The 17,450-nt window shown below is 50.0% G+C and overlaps 1 protein-coding gene across 1 annotated transcript; it reads right to left on the bottom strand.

Moving 5' to 3' along the window:
- Positions 1 to 3,585: 3,585 nt before the first annotated feature.
- Positions 3,586 to 5,397, bottom strand: LOC119398030 (phosphate-regulating neutral endopeptidase PHEX). Its single transcript, XM_037665295.2, has one exon. The coding sequence runs from the start codon at positions 5,395 to 5,397 to the stop codon at positions 3,586 to 3,588; it is 1,812 nt and encodes a 603-aa protein (XP_037521223.1).
- Positions 5,398 to 17,450: the final 12,053 nt, after the last annotated feature.

The raw sequence follows: 17,450 nt of genomic DNA, 5'->3' as shown, positions 1-17,450 counted from the left end.
ACATGAAGGAAACAAATTAGGAGAGAGCTTTGCTCAACACGACTGAAGCTAAAAAAAGCCGGCCCGACACGTAATAACCCCGTCAGAGAGCGCAGTAGGTTTTAGTGCTGCCCCCTACGCAAGCGAGGGCTAACAAACGTTTTTTACCAATAGGCTCCCTTTCTCGGCATCTACGTGTTGAACCGATACACTGCGAGGGGAAATGGCGCATCGAACGGCTTCGCGGAGTGTTTCGCTTGCTAAGGTAGTCGGCGTGACGTATGTACCTAATGACTTTTTTCGTAGTTGGTTTATTTCTGTATGTGTTAAGAAAGATAACGCGGCCTCTCATAGTCCTGCGCAGGGTTTTCCATTAGGGAGAGCAAATTTTCATTGCAGACGCACATCTCCCCCACAGGACGAGTCCGAAAGAAAAGCTTCGCAATAGATATAAAATAAAGCGATGGCGTGCTGCCCGCAACGGCCGGCATTTGGTCTCCGTCTTTTCGAGGCTAAAAACTTGGAGGACGCCTGAGCTTCGCATTCAAGAGTAGAACGAGATAGCGTAATCGAGCCCCGTTCGCATCGCCTTCTCAATCGCTATCCTGACTTCGCTTCTTGTTGAACACCTCAACCGTGTCGCGAGGAAAGGAACGTCTGTGCGCGCGTAAACTGGCAATTTCAAATTATCCTGGAAGCCCTACTGCAAGTACAGTTGCGAAGTTCCCAGTATGCCATAATTCTTTTTGCGAAGTGGCGAAGTACGCGTCAGTAGGCAACACGCGCACCCGCGCAGCTGCACACTTTGTTGATGCTGCTGCTGATAACGATGATTAAATGTGCCTGAGCGCTTTGTAATGGGTGGGCCTCTAAAGCGCCCACTCGTTGCTCGATGCACATGTTTCGACGCGTGGCGCGATTCTACGCTTCTGCCACGCAATATTACACGCGCAATATTGCATAGTACCATATTCGTATAGGTCCCCTTTTTTTTTAGACAGTTTTCGAGCACTGACGTATGTCTGTGGTACAGCACTTGCTTACCAAGCAGAAGGCCTGTGTTCGATTCGTACTCGAACCGAAGATTTTACTATTTCTTAATTTCTTGTTTCTTCGCCTCACGGAGAACGTCAATTTTTCGCTCACAACCAACGACGCCGACGCTGGAATTTCTGCGAAACGAGCTTTTCAACGCTATCGCGGTAAAAGCGGGAGGTAAGCCGTTCCCGGAATGCAACATCCGGGGTCCTCGGCCGCAAATATTGTCAAAAACCTGCATGGCCATAACTCTGCACTTTAACCAATGACCGGACAGGTCCGACTGATTAAAGATGTAGGGCTGACTTGGCGACCGCTTTATTTGAATATAAGGGGCGGCAAAATGCGTGACGTGAAATCAGGCCAACACTTAGCTAGGGTTCCACTATTCCCAGAAAAAAAGCCATATCGCGTTAGAAAGAAAACTGCGAAAACAAGGACACGATCATAGTACACCTAACCCAGACAAACTGTACACCTTTCATTTCGAAAGTCAATGCGGCGAAACGGCCAAACGTGTCTTAACTCACGCACCGCTTTCGGTTAACAGGCGCTGTAAACGTCTATGCCACCTTACGCAATCCCAGTTTACGTGAATTTGACAGCGAGTGAGGGCACGTGATCACAGTGTAGTGTGCAGATGTGGCGGCTGTTCGACAACAGCAGTTTCTCGTTTCGTTGTAATGCGCATCTCAAGCTGCCACCGCTGTAAATGCTTCGCTATCTTAGCTTGCCCTTTGGAATTCGGGGGATCATATATTCACATAAGATCTCACCCTAGAACTTTACGTAGTACCATATACATATGCTAGTATATACGATATTGAACATGCTTCGGATCGGGCGGCTGGCCAGTTTATCGAAGCTCACTTGCCACCAAGAAGCGTTCCATGTTGAGCCCCTGAGTCACCTATTTCATGTAGTAGCACGCCTCCCGTTTGTAGATTGTCGTTAGGTGCATCTCACATAGGCGCACACTTTAGAATTCCTGTAAAGGTAATATCGTACTGCTGTCTTTAAAATGTTGCTAAACAATGCGTAAACAAGGTAGAAGTTTAGGAGAAGACGGAGGCTCGAAGATATATACATTAACAGGGTGTGTGGGCGTATTCAAGTAATGCTTGAGTATAGCGTGCGGAGTCATCAGTATGCATACGCGATGTTTATTACATTGTTATAAACACGGATAGCCAACACTGCAACGACAGTTGGCGTTGCCCTGACATGACGCTTGTATAGGGTCTTTTTCCGAAGCATTGTGAAGCGCTGATATGCTGCAAGGTCTCCTCGGTGCCGCAGGCGTCGCAAAGAGCGTTGTCGGCCATCCCTATTCGAAACGAATATGACTTCGTGAAAGCCACTCTTAGCCACAAGCGGCATAGCAGAGTGGCCTCTCTTCGGCGGAGTCCAGATGGTAGTTGAAGTCCTCGCTACGATGCGCAGAGACGATCCCTCATATTCGCTCTCGCTCGTCTTCACAACAGACCGTTGACACTAGAAACAGTTCTACAATGTCATCCTGATAAGTCATCGACAATTCAAGCAACCAAGGCATTGCTCAAATTCCTAAGGACAACAGGCTTACACGAGCGGCTGTAGACTTTTTAATGATACCGCATACCGCACAAGACTGCCGCTCTGCGCTGTGAAGTTGTGTGTGCGTGTGTGTTCCCCTCTCTTTCTTTCTTTACTCTTCTTTCAATCTCCCCCATCCCTTCCCCCTGTACAGGGTAGCATACCGGCTATGCCAAACTGGTTAACATCCCTGTCTTTCCTCTCTCCCGTTTTCCTTCCTTGTGAAGCGCTGACGGAGCTCTGTGGTACAATATTTGACTAGCATGCAGAATGCCTGGGTTCGATTCCGGCTCGAGCTGCGATTCTTATTCTTCACATTCATCGGGATTCCTCGCTTATTCACAACGCCGCCGACGCTGGCACCGAGTATTCTACTACAGGCTCTCCTTAACGTTATCGCGTTTAGGTTTCCAAAGTCTATTTTCGCTGCCCTGGTTTTGCATAGACTGAATCACCTATGGCGCATACCTGCATACTACGCGCCGCACGTGACTGAGGGAAAGGGCTTCATGACGTACGCGACAGGCAAGGCATGTTATCCATGGCATGACCTGCGAGTCGTGTTCGTCATACACTCATGTCTTCTTATGCCAAATTTAGTTTATATACCAAGGTTAGGAGACGACCACGAGAGCGCCCAGACGTAGATAGATAGATAGATAGATAGATAGATAGATAGATAGATAGATAGATAGATAGATAGATAGATAGATAGATAGATAGATAGATAGATAGATAGATAGATAGATAGATAGATAGATAGATAGATAGATAGATAGTAGATAGAAGATGATAGATAGGCTAGATATAGATAGATAGATAGATAGATAGATAGATCAGTGCAGTGCTCTTGGTGTGCCACACTTGAAAGAGGAAACAAAGGGTGTTTAACGCATACCATACAGCAAGGAACAATATTACGGCCACCTTAGTGCCTTCCTTTTTCTCCACGCAGACAAAATATCAATAGCAAGAGAAGTACAAACTCAAGTATCAACGCTTCCTCACTTTATCCAAATTCCGTCGAAGTCCACGCCGACTCGAATCGGAGAGGCCACTGTCGCCTTGGTTCCAAACGGGGCAACGAGTCGTCGTCGCCGTCGATCGCTTCGAGCATTTAAACGCGTCTCGGAATTCCTTTAGGTCCAGCAGAGCCGCGTTCACTCGCACGCGCGGTGGAAGGCTCAGTCCGTACAGCATGCGCTCGCGGTCGTGTGCAACCTCGTTCTTGGAAGCGCAAAATGCCGCCGCGTAGTTGATGAAGAAAAGTTTCAACGCGGTTAGTTTCATGTGCGCGCGGACCGGCACGAAAGGGACACCGTGCGAGTACCTCTGGAACGCCACCATGAGGGGCTTGAGGACGGCGTTGTCCGCGAATATCTGCTCGGCGAAGTCGCCCAAGTTGTCGCTCGTCGCAGAGACTCCGGTCGCTTGGACGGCGCTCTTGTAGCGCTCCACGAGACACTTCACGAGGGAGTCGAACCTGTCTCGAGTCCAGCTGGACCAGCGGGCTTCCTCTAGGGAGGACAGGAGCAACGCCCTCGACACGTCGACCGACAGCAGCGGGTACAGCGTGGAAGGGAGATCGGCTCGCGTCACCAGCGACGCGGACGCCACGCCGCTCGAAGTCAGGTAGACCGCGTAGGTCGACTCCGGAGACCGCGTCCACGCTACGTCCAGGTCCGTCGAGCGGCCGTCGAAGCGAGCGTCGTAGTTGGCGTCGCCGTTGCTCGAGTTCCAGTACCTCTGGAGGGACGTGGCCAGGAGACCGCCGTAGTAGCCGACCAGGTTGTCCGTGTCGTAGGTGGTGTTCGCGATCGCGTAGTAGGCGTCGATTTTTTCTCGACTCTCCCTGCCGGCCAGGTAGTTCACGCGTAAGACCCCGAGCCGCTTCAAGGCGTTCGAAAGGTCTTCGCCCTGCATCCAGGCGGTTCCCGCGCGATAGGTTCGCGTCAGCGATGACATGGCGTGTCTGGCCGACGCGGCCCACTGGAGGTCTAGGTCGGTGGTCTTGGCGATTATCTCTCGCAGGATCCACCGAAAGCCGTGCGGAAACAGTCGGTTGACTAGGTGGAAGCAGCTCTGTGTCCTCGGGTCCACGGTGTGTTGGAAACTGGGGTAACCCATGCGGAGCAAGCCCTGTGGTACCGATGCCGGCGGCAGCAGGGGAGCCACGTGCGCGACAACGCGGACGCCGAGGAAGTTGAGCATGGCTTGAGGACTCCACTTTCGAATAACGCCAGAAAGTTTTTCGATGTACGAGTGACGCACCACCACGACGCTGTCGTTAGGCCCTCCGCGAAGGTGAAGGAGGTACTCTTTCACGCTGAACATTGGCAACGGTGGCAAATTTTTCACGGTGTAAAGGACCCTGTCGTCATGTGCCTCTTTGGCAGAAATGGGCTTGGACGCCTCCAGGAGTTCAGCCTCTAATTGCACGACGGTTCTGGCTGAGGCTTTACTTTGGGGCAATGTCTTCCACAAGGTTAGCGTTCGCCGAACAATCTCCTTGTAGGTCATCGACTTGGAGGTCTTTTGCATTTCGTATTGTATCGAAAGGAATTCACGCGGCGCGTCGACGTGCAGCAGGTAGGGATCACTGTCGGAGACCTTCCGAAGCGACACGTGGACGATGGGAAAGATGGCCAACTGTCGGTCGATGAGCATCAGGAATTGATCGAGCTGGAACGGTGTCGGCGAGTCGATGTACGGCCAGCCCTGGAGGCCAACAGCTTCAAGCAGACCTCGGATGCCGTCCCACTGGGCGTCTTCTTCGGCGGCTGTCTTTTTGAGGCAGAGGCTCATCACCAGGCTAGTAATGATCCAAGAAGTTGTGCTCGCCGCGGCCGACGCTTTCTGCGGTTGCTGTCGTCAGCGCGTGCATGTGATCCAGCAGATACCTGCGATAAATGAATCCGGGGTGAAAGAATCATGCCGAATATTTAAGACGAAAGCCTTAAATTCCTCATCAAACGCGACAAGTGACCGTCGACGTCGGCGTCAACACGAGTGATGCAAGAACATGTGGTGACATCGCCATATGACGTCATCATGACGTCACAGATCGCTGAAATTTATGACGCCATCATGAAATCACCATGGACGTCACAATGACGTCGCATGATAACGTCATCATATTACATCCTTTCTTCTTCAAAAAACGCCAGGCCTGCGCGGAAAGCGCAGCACAGACACAGCCAAAGCTGGAAGAGTGGCATTTTTAGAGCCCGTTATAAACTCTCTTGTGGCTACTAATACAAGTACGCTAGCAACGTACCCACTAAGCCACAAATCATAATTTTTGTAATGTTGGAAAGCATCCACCACGACATTATTCGTCATTCTGCGCAGAAGCGAGGTACATCTGTGAGGCATTATGTGCACTTTGTTGATGCGGCGGTTGATGACTATGAATTATGGCTGAGCCCTTTGTAATGGGTTGGAAGCTTTAAACGACAAACTAGTTGCGTACATCGCATTGTGCGACGCCCGGTCGTTATTTAACTCTCCCACCACGCTTTATAACATACGTTAAAGTGAGAAAGAGAGAGAGAGAGAGAATTAACTTTATTGGGACCCTGAGGAAATGGATCATCGGTGCCTTATGGGCTTCCTTGGCAACCAATAGAAGTGCACTTGCGGGGAACCCACTACGCTATAAATCATCATAATTTTTTGTGAAGTAGGGAAGCAGCCACTATGCAATTTTTCGTCATTTTGCGGAGAACCGTGGTACCTGCTAAACACCTGTAAGGCATTATGTGCACTTTGTTGATGCTGAGGCTGATGAAGAATTATGGCAGAGCCCTTTGTAATGGTTTGGAAGCATTCAACTACCCACTCGTTGCGCAATTCGCATTGTGTGACGCCTGGTTGTTGTTATACTCTTCTACCACACTACATTACATATGTTAATGTGGTTCCTTCTCGACATGAAGCCTGTATAGGGTCTCTTTCCAAAGCAGTTTCAAGCACCGGCATGGCTCGGAGGTGGAATACTGGGCTCCCACGCAGAGGGCCTAGGTTCGAACCTCGTTCCATCCAGGATATTTCTTCTTTAGTCTTTTTTTTTTCTTATTTCGCGCGATAGTGGTTACGGACACCCAAACCTCCTTGCGGACACTGGCGGCGGCGGCGGCGGCGGACAACTACGACGCCAAAAACGGCCTTTGTTCTGATCTCATAACAGCTTTCGCTGTAGAAGATTCGGCAGATACCACGCCTTGTGGGAATCAGTTTAATGCCAAGCAATCAGCGAGTAGTTGTCCATGCTGCATTTTTTTGGCTTTGAGTCAAGCGTTACGAGGTGGATCGACGTGTTTTTGTAAGCGTAGTAGTGTGTACGTACATCGTGGCTGTACCAGGCACGTCGACTACACTGGCGTTTAAAGGGTAACTTATGGTCTGACGTAACGTCAGCACTCCCTTTAAGGCACAGACGTGAGTATTATCGAAACGAAGTGCGCTTTACGGTTCGACGATGGGTATGTCATACGTAACTTTTGTTAGCGTATTTTTCGCGGTCGAGCAACGCTTGTATATAGCTTGCCGAATCATAGGAATACAAATGTAATGTTTATTAGACTTTTATGAAAGCGAATTAAGCCAACACTGGAAACACAATTTACGTCAACCCGGCATGACGCCTGTATCACAGTAGTGTATAAGTAATGTTTATTGCTGTGTTATAAAATTAGATAACCAGCACTGCAACCACAAGTACCGTTGCGCCGGTATTACACCTGCACGGGGTCTTTTTCCAAAAACAGTTTCAAGACGTGGCGTGGCTCTGTGGTAGAATACCTGTCTGCCACGCAGAATGTTTGGTTTTGATTCCTGCTGGGATCCTCATTTTTATTCTTTGTAGTCGTCGGGTCAACGCTGCCGATGTCTGTTTTTCTTAACGCTCTCGCACTTAAATTACCAATATCTGTTCTCGCCGTTCCTGGGAAGATATGAACTGTCAATCACCTGTGGCGCATACCCGCTTACCGTGGCCCGTGGTTTACGGGTATGTGGCACGCGTGTCTGGAGGAAAGGGCTTGACGACGTACGCGGCAGGATTATCGCGTTATTCGTGTCGTGACGCGGCAGTCATATTCGTCAAACCCTCTTACCCTCCCAGCCCAATTTTTGTCTACACCAAGCTAAGGAAGCGATCACGAGAGCATCCAGACGAAGGCGACTAGATAGATAGCTAGATAGATACGGAGATAGAAACGCTCACAGTACCTTGGGTTCGCTAAGAATTGATTCGCATATAAAATGAGAGAATCCCGGAGGCACTGCCAAACCATGTTGGGTGAAGAAAGCTTTCGTGGGGGTGGGACGGGGTGGGGTCAATATTACCGACTGAGAAGCAAAAAAAAGAAGATGGTTGATCCCTCTGTCATCGGAATCGGTACAACACGAAAGTGAAACGTATCGTCATAGAAGTAGTTGATTGCATTAGTGCACTGGTATGTCAGAGCTTGTATAATGTCTATTGTTTGGCAGATATAGAACCGCCTGATGTGGACGCACTCACGTTGACGCCTAGTGGCACATCTCCGTCCCGACGACTAACGCCCATGATCATGATATAATTCTTGCGGTAGCTGAAGTTCTTATCATATACGTGGACACCGCATATGGTGAATCCCGCGCAAATATGGCATCAACAAGCACATAATAAACACTGATACTCCACATGCACTCCTTCAAAGCGTCGTAAAACGCGAAGAGAAACGCTACGCGCGTCGTGTCTTCGCTCTAGCCTGGCCGTTAATTTTCACAGGGCGAGCGGGGAACGCGGTGTGACCATGGAGGGTGTGACAGCCAGACGAGCGTCGGAGAGCTATTTTTCGATATGGATGGATGCTATGAGTGAGGCTTGGGCTGCAGTTCAAGAAGCCCTGCGGCTGCAGCCGCTGTTTTTTTGCCAAGCAATGCCATTTGCGTTCACTTCTGTAAACTCTTACTTTGGTTTTCGTTTTCAGCAAGGATCAAACTATGATTACACATTCACAAGTCATTTTTTTTTAAAGTGCTTCAGCTTCCCTTTAAAGCGTTGACGAAAATACACTTCCATTGGAAACGCGCCGAATGGGACGGTTGTAGCAACGGCGCGTTTTTTTTTTTTTTTTCGAGCCTGATGGCAGACATGTCAACGCCCCGTTATAAAGGGAGCGCTCATAGTATCCATCCAGCCAATAGCACTGTGAAAGGAAATAGTTAAAGATAAAAGGTGCGTTCATGTAGCCTTCATTATGTGTTTGGCGGTAACTTAGTGAGCTAAACGCCCGCCAGCCATCGTAGCGGACCGAGAGGACACGGGTTCGACTCCTTTTTTTAACTTTTTCTTAGTTTTTTTCTTTGCCATCTGATGAGCTTCATTTTGCTGACGTATTTACGTGACGGAAATGCGTCATGAGAGTCTTGGTGGACCCCGGCATAAAACACTTTCGTGTTAAAAAAAAGAAGAAAGAAGATAGTTTCGCCTTCGAGTCGTCTTAGACAAATGCATAAGGGACCGTGTAACTTTTTTTTTTTCATATTCAGGCTGACAGCAGCAGCAGACGGAACTCCGAAGTTTCGCTACAGGACATAATCTAGCTATTAGCTAAGCCGACCTTTTCGGCGCCCTGTCGAGAGGGTTTTTTCTTAGGACGGGAACGTTAACTTTGCTACATTTCCTGCCGTGAAGCCAACATCTCACCACTATCATCGTTTATCGAATCGCTCACAGTCGTCAGCGCGTTTGTCAAAAGCAAACAAGCTGCTTAGCACCTTCATTACGTCGTTTCGCTGTGTTAAGCGGAATTCGCGGTACTCCTGTCATTACGCATATGTCTTCTTCAAGGCAGCAACTGACTTGAAGAAGACAAGACCAGTACAGCAACTGACCAGAAGAAGACAAGTAAGGTACTTGTCGAAACGTTGGCTCCAGTGACACCCTGCGTTCAAGATTATCCTGCCATAGTAACTTTCGATATGCGACATGATGCATATCGCGGTGGCAATATTTACAGTAAGACATGGCGAAAATCTGTGCCGTATACGTACTTTGTGACTTCCTTGATCAAGAATGATTTTCCTGCGGCCCTGTAAGGCAGGTCGTCGTTCATCTCCCAGCCCGACGAGCAGACGTACGAGTAGAAGTCGACGCACGGTTTGACCGAGACGTTGAGCTTTTCGTCCACGAGACGTATCTGCCAGCGACACGCCTCGGTGTCGCAGTCGAACGATCCGGAAGACGTCGCCGGCGGGTCGCCAGTCGCCTCGGTCTCGTCGTCGTCGTAGTCCTTCTTGCGGGTCGTCGCCAACGTTGACGTCGACGTTGAAGCAGGAGTCGCGGCGTACGTCGCCGCACGCCCCTGTGGGCCCATGCTACCGCCGCTCTTCGCCACAGGCGGCTCTCCGGTCGTCTCTGTCGACTGCTGACTTTCGCTGTGGTGATGGTGGTGGTCGCGAGTTTCTGGAAACACCTCGATGACCATCATCGCCACGAAGCTGACGATTAGCGCGAAGACGGCGGCCAGTATCACAGTCTGCGCACTCAATTCTTTCAAGTTGAGGTCCTTCCACCACTTTGGGAGCATGGAGAACGCCTTGCGGTTGCCACTGAACCTCGGGGCAGCATCGGACACGGCCCCCTCTGTCCTCTCCGTGCCGGCGTCTTCGTCGTCCTCTTCCTCGTCCAACTTTTCCTCGGAGGGCGAAGATGTGCTCGACGATTCGTTCGCCGTCATTATCGACGAAAAGCTGCCCGTCGGCGACACTCGGCTCGCGGTGAGCTTCTCTGCCAGGGCTGCGACGCGTCCGGTCGCCGGGTCACTGAACGACCGTACGACGTTCGAACGAGGCTCTACGCCCCCGGTGGCGGACGTTTTGGTGGACGGGACTTTGGCGGCTGGAAATTGAGGCGCCTGCTGTTGTGGCGGCGCGGCGGTCCTGGTATTGCCGACGATGGCCCCGTGGGTTGGACACGCAGCGTACTGCGCGCTAGGGACGGGGGCTACCGCCTCTCGCTGCGGCATCTCGGCGCCGTACACGTAACCTGGTTGTGGCAAGTACTGGCCGCTGGGGAACATGACCTGTCCGAAGGGCCGGACCGGCATGTTTGGCCGAATGTACGAGAAAGGCCTGTTGACGGTCCTGTTGTCCATGGCTGACGTCAATTGCCCCTTTTTTGCGACCAGCTGCTCGATCTCCAAGCGCCCTTGAAGAGGACCGGGGCGAATAGTACAGTGGCTGGGAACGGTGACTGAGCTTACTTTCTTACCTCTCCCCTGTCTAGCAGGAATGGGAATCCTCGCGGCTGTTAAAAACAACTGTGAGTGTGCGAAGGAGTGTGCCTAGCTTTTCAGAGGGCGCGGAGCGGACGATCCGAAGGACATCGAGGAATGGAACGAGCTGGGGGCGGTTGGCTTCTCGTGCTGCGTGCGAGGGTAGCGATGACGATCACGTTAGACTAGGACACGTTTGTCAGTTGCACGAGACGACGAAGAGGATTCTCCACACATCGATAAATGAAAATGGGAAGCCTTTAATGCCAAACTTTTAAAATAAGAAAGAACGATATCGGATGTGGCGTACGTACCGAACACATGCGAAATGTCCAGAATATTCCTCCTTTCGCAACGAGCACCACTGCTAGATAAAGCCATGAAATCGAAGGTCTCTATATTTGCTGTTCAGAGCGCACCTCTCATTCATTTCCAGCACCACCCACCTCTGGTTGCTTTCCAGCAAAGCTAACGCTAAGGGGTTTCCCGTAGGTAGCTCGTTGCCTTCGGTGTCATGAAATACAGGAGAAAAAAAAAAAGAACACACAATGACTAAACGTCGCAAAGTACAAACAGCATGGCTCCCAGCAAAACTTAATATGGTTCAGAGCTGTTCCTCGTGCATACATTTGGCGCGCTGTTTATGAAGTTGTACAGAATTGTAAAAAAGGAAAGAAAAGAAAAAAAAAGAAAAAAAAAACTGACAGGGTCTTTTATGCATCCACCTCAGACGACTCGAAGGTAAAATACAACTTCTTATTTTTTTTCCCAGTCAATACTGATCCTCCCCCGCCCCCTTCCGAAAGATTTCTGCACCTAACGTGATTTCGCACTGCCTCCGTGATCGGCGCACCTTTGACCAAGCGATGTGTCATGCGGTGACGTCATCATTTGACGTCTCGTTATGTGACGTTATAGTGAAGCCGTGATGGCGTCATATGTGACGTCATGATGACGTCATATGGTGGCGGCATCCCGTGATGAGGAATTTTGGCATTCCTCGTGTTGACTCCGACAGTCCATTCTCGCGTTTCATGAGACATCTAAAGTTCTTGCCTTAGTATCTGGCAAGGTGGTGCCGTCTTTAACGTGGTCACAAAATAATTTGTTCGTCTTCGTTCTACAGGTATTTACTTCATGCATGAACCTGTCTTAGGATCATCTGATAGCCCGGCATGTCACATTCGATATCAATCTTTGCCAGCGACTGTTTGACAGGTTCAGAGGGAATTTCATCACTTTGCATCTATGCCGAATATATTCGTTTCGGGCAGTACAAGCTGCACAGCCGCATCGACCGCGACATTCGAAACGTGGTGCTGCGCCGCCAACATTTTCAGCGTCATTTTGCGAGGCGCCAGCGCTGGCACACGGCCACGAAATAATTCATTCATCTTGCAGGTTCACGAGCCTTTTCTATTCGGGGTCCAAGGTATACCAGTTCCAGATAAGTAGGGGTGTTGCTCCGGCGAAGGGCTTTTTGTGGGAGTATAGGGCAGTACTTTGAGTTCTTGTGTATACTTGTTCTGTTGCTTAACGCTGACATCAGGACAGGGTTGGGTCGCAGTGATCGTGCTAAGAACTGAAATTTCACGAGTACGGCTGGAAACGCTGGCAAGAAACATCCCTCCAGGCACAGTACTTTGTCCAAGGTAAGCTGAAACGTTTTGTTCGCATTCTTGTAAATATTGAACTTAGTGACAAAGCAGTGGCCGATGTATCAACCCAACCAGTACAAGTGAAATTCCGTATAAGATATATGAACTTAATATCGAAGCAGGTGCTAAACTAGGACAGTCTACTGATTGCTACAGAGTGCTAAGGACACATCTTAATCATTGCTCAATCTATTTCTTTTGTATTTAGCGCTGAGATTGGCACCAGCGAAACGAGTTTTGAGCGAATAACTCATCGCGTGGGCAAAAAAAAAGAAGAAAGAACGAGGCACAATCAGAAACTTGTTTTACGACTGAGCAACTTCAATGACAACAAAAAGCGAGCTTTTAACGCGCACATGTTGAGGTATTGCCTATTGTTAATGCCTGCCGACTAATCTAGGGTGGCAGGAGGTGAAAGGAAGCACTTACGGTACTATGTGAGAATAATAGAAGAGGACAGTGGTCATGTTTTATAACTTTATAACTTATCATTATAACAATAAAAAAATGGGTCCCGTATGCATTCGCCTGACTCGAAGGCGAATGCGATTTGGTGTGGCTATCTTAGTACTTTATATCACGCGAACGTCCATTTCCTTTCTTAAATTTGCTTGCTTACGCGAACGCCGCAAAGACCAAGTGAATGTGCAGTTCGTACGGTATCGTGGTATTTGCGCTTTATTTATTTAGTCAAGGGAACGCCGTAAAAAAACGAAGTGAGCGCAGACCTCGCGTTTACTTCCAAGCTTACTGAGGATTTTTACCAAGTTGCAGTGTATTTAATAACAATACGAAACTTGCCGCTAAGCTATAGTTGGTTCATGACTGTGAGACAGAAACGACATATACGGGCGCCAGCTTGCAACTGTTTATTCACCAGAAGCCACACAGAGTCCTAAGTACGAAGTAATGACAGGCAAGAAAAACTATGAAGTGTGAAATAAGGCAACATATGCTTATAAACCAGCGATCATCATTGTAACTTCAGTGACCCGAACTGAACTATCAAGCAATAAGGCAACATATGCCTATAAACCAGCGATCATCATTGTAACTTCAGTGACCCGAACTGAACTATCAAGCATACATAAGAACACGCGTACATAACAGTGCGCCTTACCTTGTTGGCAAGTCAGTTTGCGCTGGTTACGCACGTTCACAATAATTGCTGGGGTATTACGTGCCAAAGCTACAACATGATTATGAGGCAAGCCGTAGTGGAGGGCTCCGGCGATTCCGACGGCCTGTATTTCTTTAACGTGCACCTAAATCTAACTACACGGGTTCCTATAGAATTCTTGCCTCCGGAGAAAATGCGACCGCTGCATCACGGACCGAACCTGCAATCTTTGGATCAACCACCGCGGCGGCTCAATGCATGTCGATGGTTCGGTTGGTGTGGGTCATAACAAGCGAATGGCTTGCACTAACAATACTGAAAACGCCATGTTAGCTCACCGCATGGTGGGACGCAGTGTTTGTGACGTCACGTTAACGTTGTCAGTACATTACATGCAGGTTCTTTCGTTATTTACGCATAGAGGTCCATAACGATGCGGCCGCGTCGTTATCATATTGAAGCAGATTAACCGCAACGTGATTATCCTGCATTTACGTCATCAAAGCCGCCATGTTGGAGAACCAGCACGTTAAGAACCTGCGTCCATATCGTCACGCGCAAGCTGTATATAGTAGTCCGCTGATTGTCTCCGCAGCTTTCGAAACTGCCTGGCATCAGGGCGTCAAATGCCGATTTGCAAGATATGCGTAATCTTGGACGTACAGTGTCAATTTTTATGAAAGGGAACACGGGAGCGCATGGCCTGCGCGCTCCGGCGGCTGCCGTAAGCTCCGTCAACCGACAACGAAAGCTTGCCCGCTTTTGCGTCATCTATTGGCTAACAAAATAACGAATCATGGCTGGTTGAGAAGCGCCTTTAGATAACGCTGCCTCTCGGCTCGCGTTAAGGGCAATTCCTGCAGCTCGCGCTGTGCCGGCGCGCCACGCTCGATTTGTTGACAGGCAGACGAAGCGCTGCCTGCATCGCCCGTTACGCGAGCCGAGATGCAGCGTTATCTAAAAGCGCTTCGCAACCGGCCATGACTTGTTATTTTGTTTGCCAATAGATGACGCCAAAGCGGGCGAGCTTTCGTTAGCTGTCGGTTGACGGAGCTGAAGGCAGCCATCGCAGAGCGCAGGCCACGCGTTCGCGTGTTCCCTTTCATAAAAATTGACACTGTACGTACAGTCGAGTGCGATGTGAAGTTTACCGCGCGAGCGTCGACCGGCACAGCATCCCAGAGCCCTGACGGCCCGTTTCACGACGCTGAAAATCAAGATTTCGCGTTCTTCTCTACCTCGTTGCCTGTTACATGCTCCAGCAGTCACCCACACAACGAACTCGCCACCCTTTCTTTATATTTTAACCTTTCCATTCGTTTCGATCAAGCGTGGATTTGGTTGGCTCTTATCTTCGCGGACGATAAAAAAAAGTGCAGTTTCGGAGCGTCAAACCCCTGGTATAAGGCCGAAGAATACGCTGCGCGCGATACCATTACTGTCCGTTCCTTGAAGCGAAAAATTAAAAAAAAAAAAATGAGAAAGCGCCATCCTCGGACGGGAGTGACAGCAGATCAAGGAAGAGCAAGAAGAGTGAGGGAAGCTTACCTGATACCTCCCTTTCCTCGACTGAGGATTCTGGGCCGTGGCGCTGCTGTATTTCTTGGTCGTCGCTCGCGCGATAACCTAACGACTGTACGTATTTCAATTTTGCAGCCTACCCTTGCTTGTGAATTTTTTTTGTTTCTACTGAACTACTATTGCTTTTCTTGTTTGGATAGACCTTAGGAGCGTGACCTCAGAGCTAATCAGCCCAGAAAACCATACGATCCGTTCTGCAATATTTTACGACCACCGGCTTTAAAGGGGTCATGAACCACTTTTCCAAGTAATGATCTAATGACCCCAGTATCGGAGTTTACTGCCTCCCGAATCGATTGCCGCAAAAATTTCTCGAATCCGTCAAGAATCAGCGGAGTTACGGGGGTTCGGCGCACGCTCCCAGCGCTTTCTCTCTTTTCTCGTGCCAACGAGCGCACTGGAAGCTACGCAGGGAGGGATGGCACGGGGGAAAGAAGTTACGTCAGCGCGCGTCATGAAACGCGATCGCTCTCCCGTTGTGATTCGCGTGCGCGAGTGCGGCTACCATGTACTGAGGAGTGCGGCGCCGGCAAGTGGCGGCACCCCGTGCCAAGAAGCGCATCTGATCCGAACGCCGCTCTCGATTTACGTCGGCTATCGGCCAATAAGCATGCCATGTCTCTTGCGACGTAAACTGGCAGATCCGCGACGTCAACGTGCAGACGCCCCGCCCACCTACGAGAGTGAGAACCGTCCTCTGTTTGAAAAGAGGGAGCCTGGGGAAACGGCAACTTCGCGCTCCGCTTGTAGCCTCTACGCGGCGCGCACGACTGTCATATTTGGCAGAGCAGTTCATGGCCGTGTCAGCTTTCCACAGGATGTGTTTTTTCAACAAGCCCAAGGGGTGCTTCATGACTCCTTTAAGTGTACGCAGGTGCAGATAATTACTTGTTTGGTGAGTAACCTTTAATTTGTGGTGATTGTGGCGAGAACCTTAGCGTCCTGGAATACTTTGCTGGACCGTCGAAATGCCCAAGTTGAAAGGAGAAACAAGCGCTTCCCACTAGCTTACCGAGAACACATCCCATTTCGTCCCACAATGTTTCCCGAACAAGAAGTCCCACGCGGTTTTATTTAGCGTTTTCTCAGCGACCGTGGCCTCCAAGATTTTCTCCGGCAACGCGACGGCGCGTTGCCGGAGCCAATCTCGGAGGCCACGGCTAGGACCACCCCATTTGTTGACGTAGTGCTAGTGAGAAGGGCGCGAAACTAAAGCCTCCTCCCTTCCCACTCGCACTACGTCAGCAAATGGGGCGGTCGCATGAGGCGGCAAACGAGTTCGGCCAGTCACCGCGACGTCGCAGTGTCGCGCGTAGGGCTGATGAGTCATCCTGCTGCCCCGCAGAATCGGCAATCCCTGGCGCGTCTTTGTCGACGTGCATCTCCTCGCCGTTCAGTTGCTAGTGTTTTGCGTGTTGATGCGAGTGTTTCCGTGTCTGCGAGCTTTGGAAATGTGAGAGAAGGGACGCTGAGATGTCCCTCAAATACATCCTGCGGTGCAGCACGAACGTGTTCCTGAAGAACTTTTGTGGCAAGCTAAATGACGAACGTTTCGACGCTGCCGATAAACGAAAAAAAATATTCGCAGCATATCCACGGGTGAATGATGAAGAGCTTGGGCGAAGCTCCTGAAGCAATCATGGTTACACCGTGAAATCCGGGGGGGGGGGGGGGGGGGGGGGTGAGCGTTAGCGGCCGTAATTTTGCCACCATATATTAGCCCAGAGCTTAACGAGACGAGCGCGAAGCTGTTACTGCAGTAACCAAGTATATTTTACTTCGCTCTTGTTAATGTTTCGTTTTAACGCTTTTGCACTTACAAAAGAGGAAAACTTGTCCATACGACGTTGTGGCGAGGCTCTTCAAACGATGTAACCGGCGAATGCACGGTAACCCGGTATTGCGCTGCGCTAACGCCATTGAGTATAACGGTGTAACCTACACGCTAAAATCTCTGCAACGCCACCAATGACGGTGACTATCACGCCTATATGTAGAGAAGCTGCCTATCCTGATCCCGCCCCCCATACAACCGGTGTGTGTGTGTGTGTGTGTGTGTGTGTGTGTGTGTGTGTGTGTGTGTGTGTGTGTGTGTGTGTGTGTGTGTGTGTGTGTGCGTGCGTGCGTGTGTGTGTGTGTGTGTGCGTGTGCGTGTGCGTGTGCGTGTGTGTGTGTGTGTGTGTGTGTGTGTGTGTGTGTGTGTTTCGGCATCGACATGAGGCGTCCCAGTGG

The sequence above is a fragment of the Rhipicephalus sanguineus genome, chromosome 6, assembly GCF_013339695.2.
Source record: "Rhipicephalus sanguineus isolate Rsan-2018 chromosome 6, BIME_Rsan_1.4, whole genome shotgun sequence".
Lineage (NCBI taxonomy): Eukaryota > Metazoa > Arthropoda > Arachnida > Ixodida > Ixodidae > Rhipicephalus > Rhipicephalus sanguineus.
Note: the sequence above shows the minus strand (reverse complement) of the source record. Positions and strands in the feature narration are given on the sequence as shown.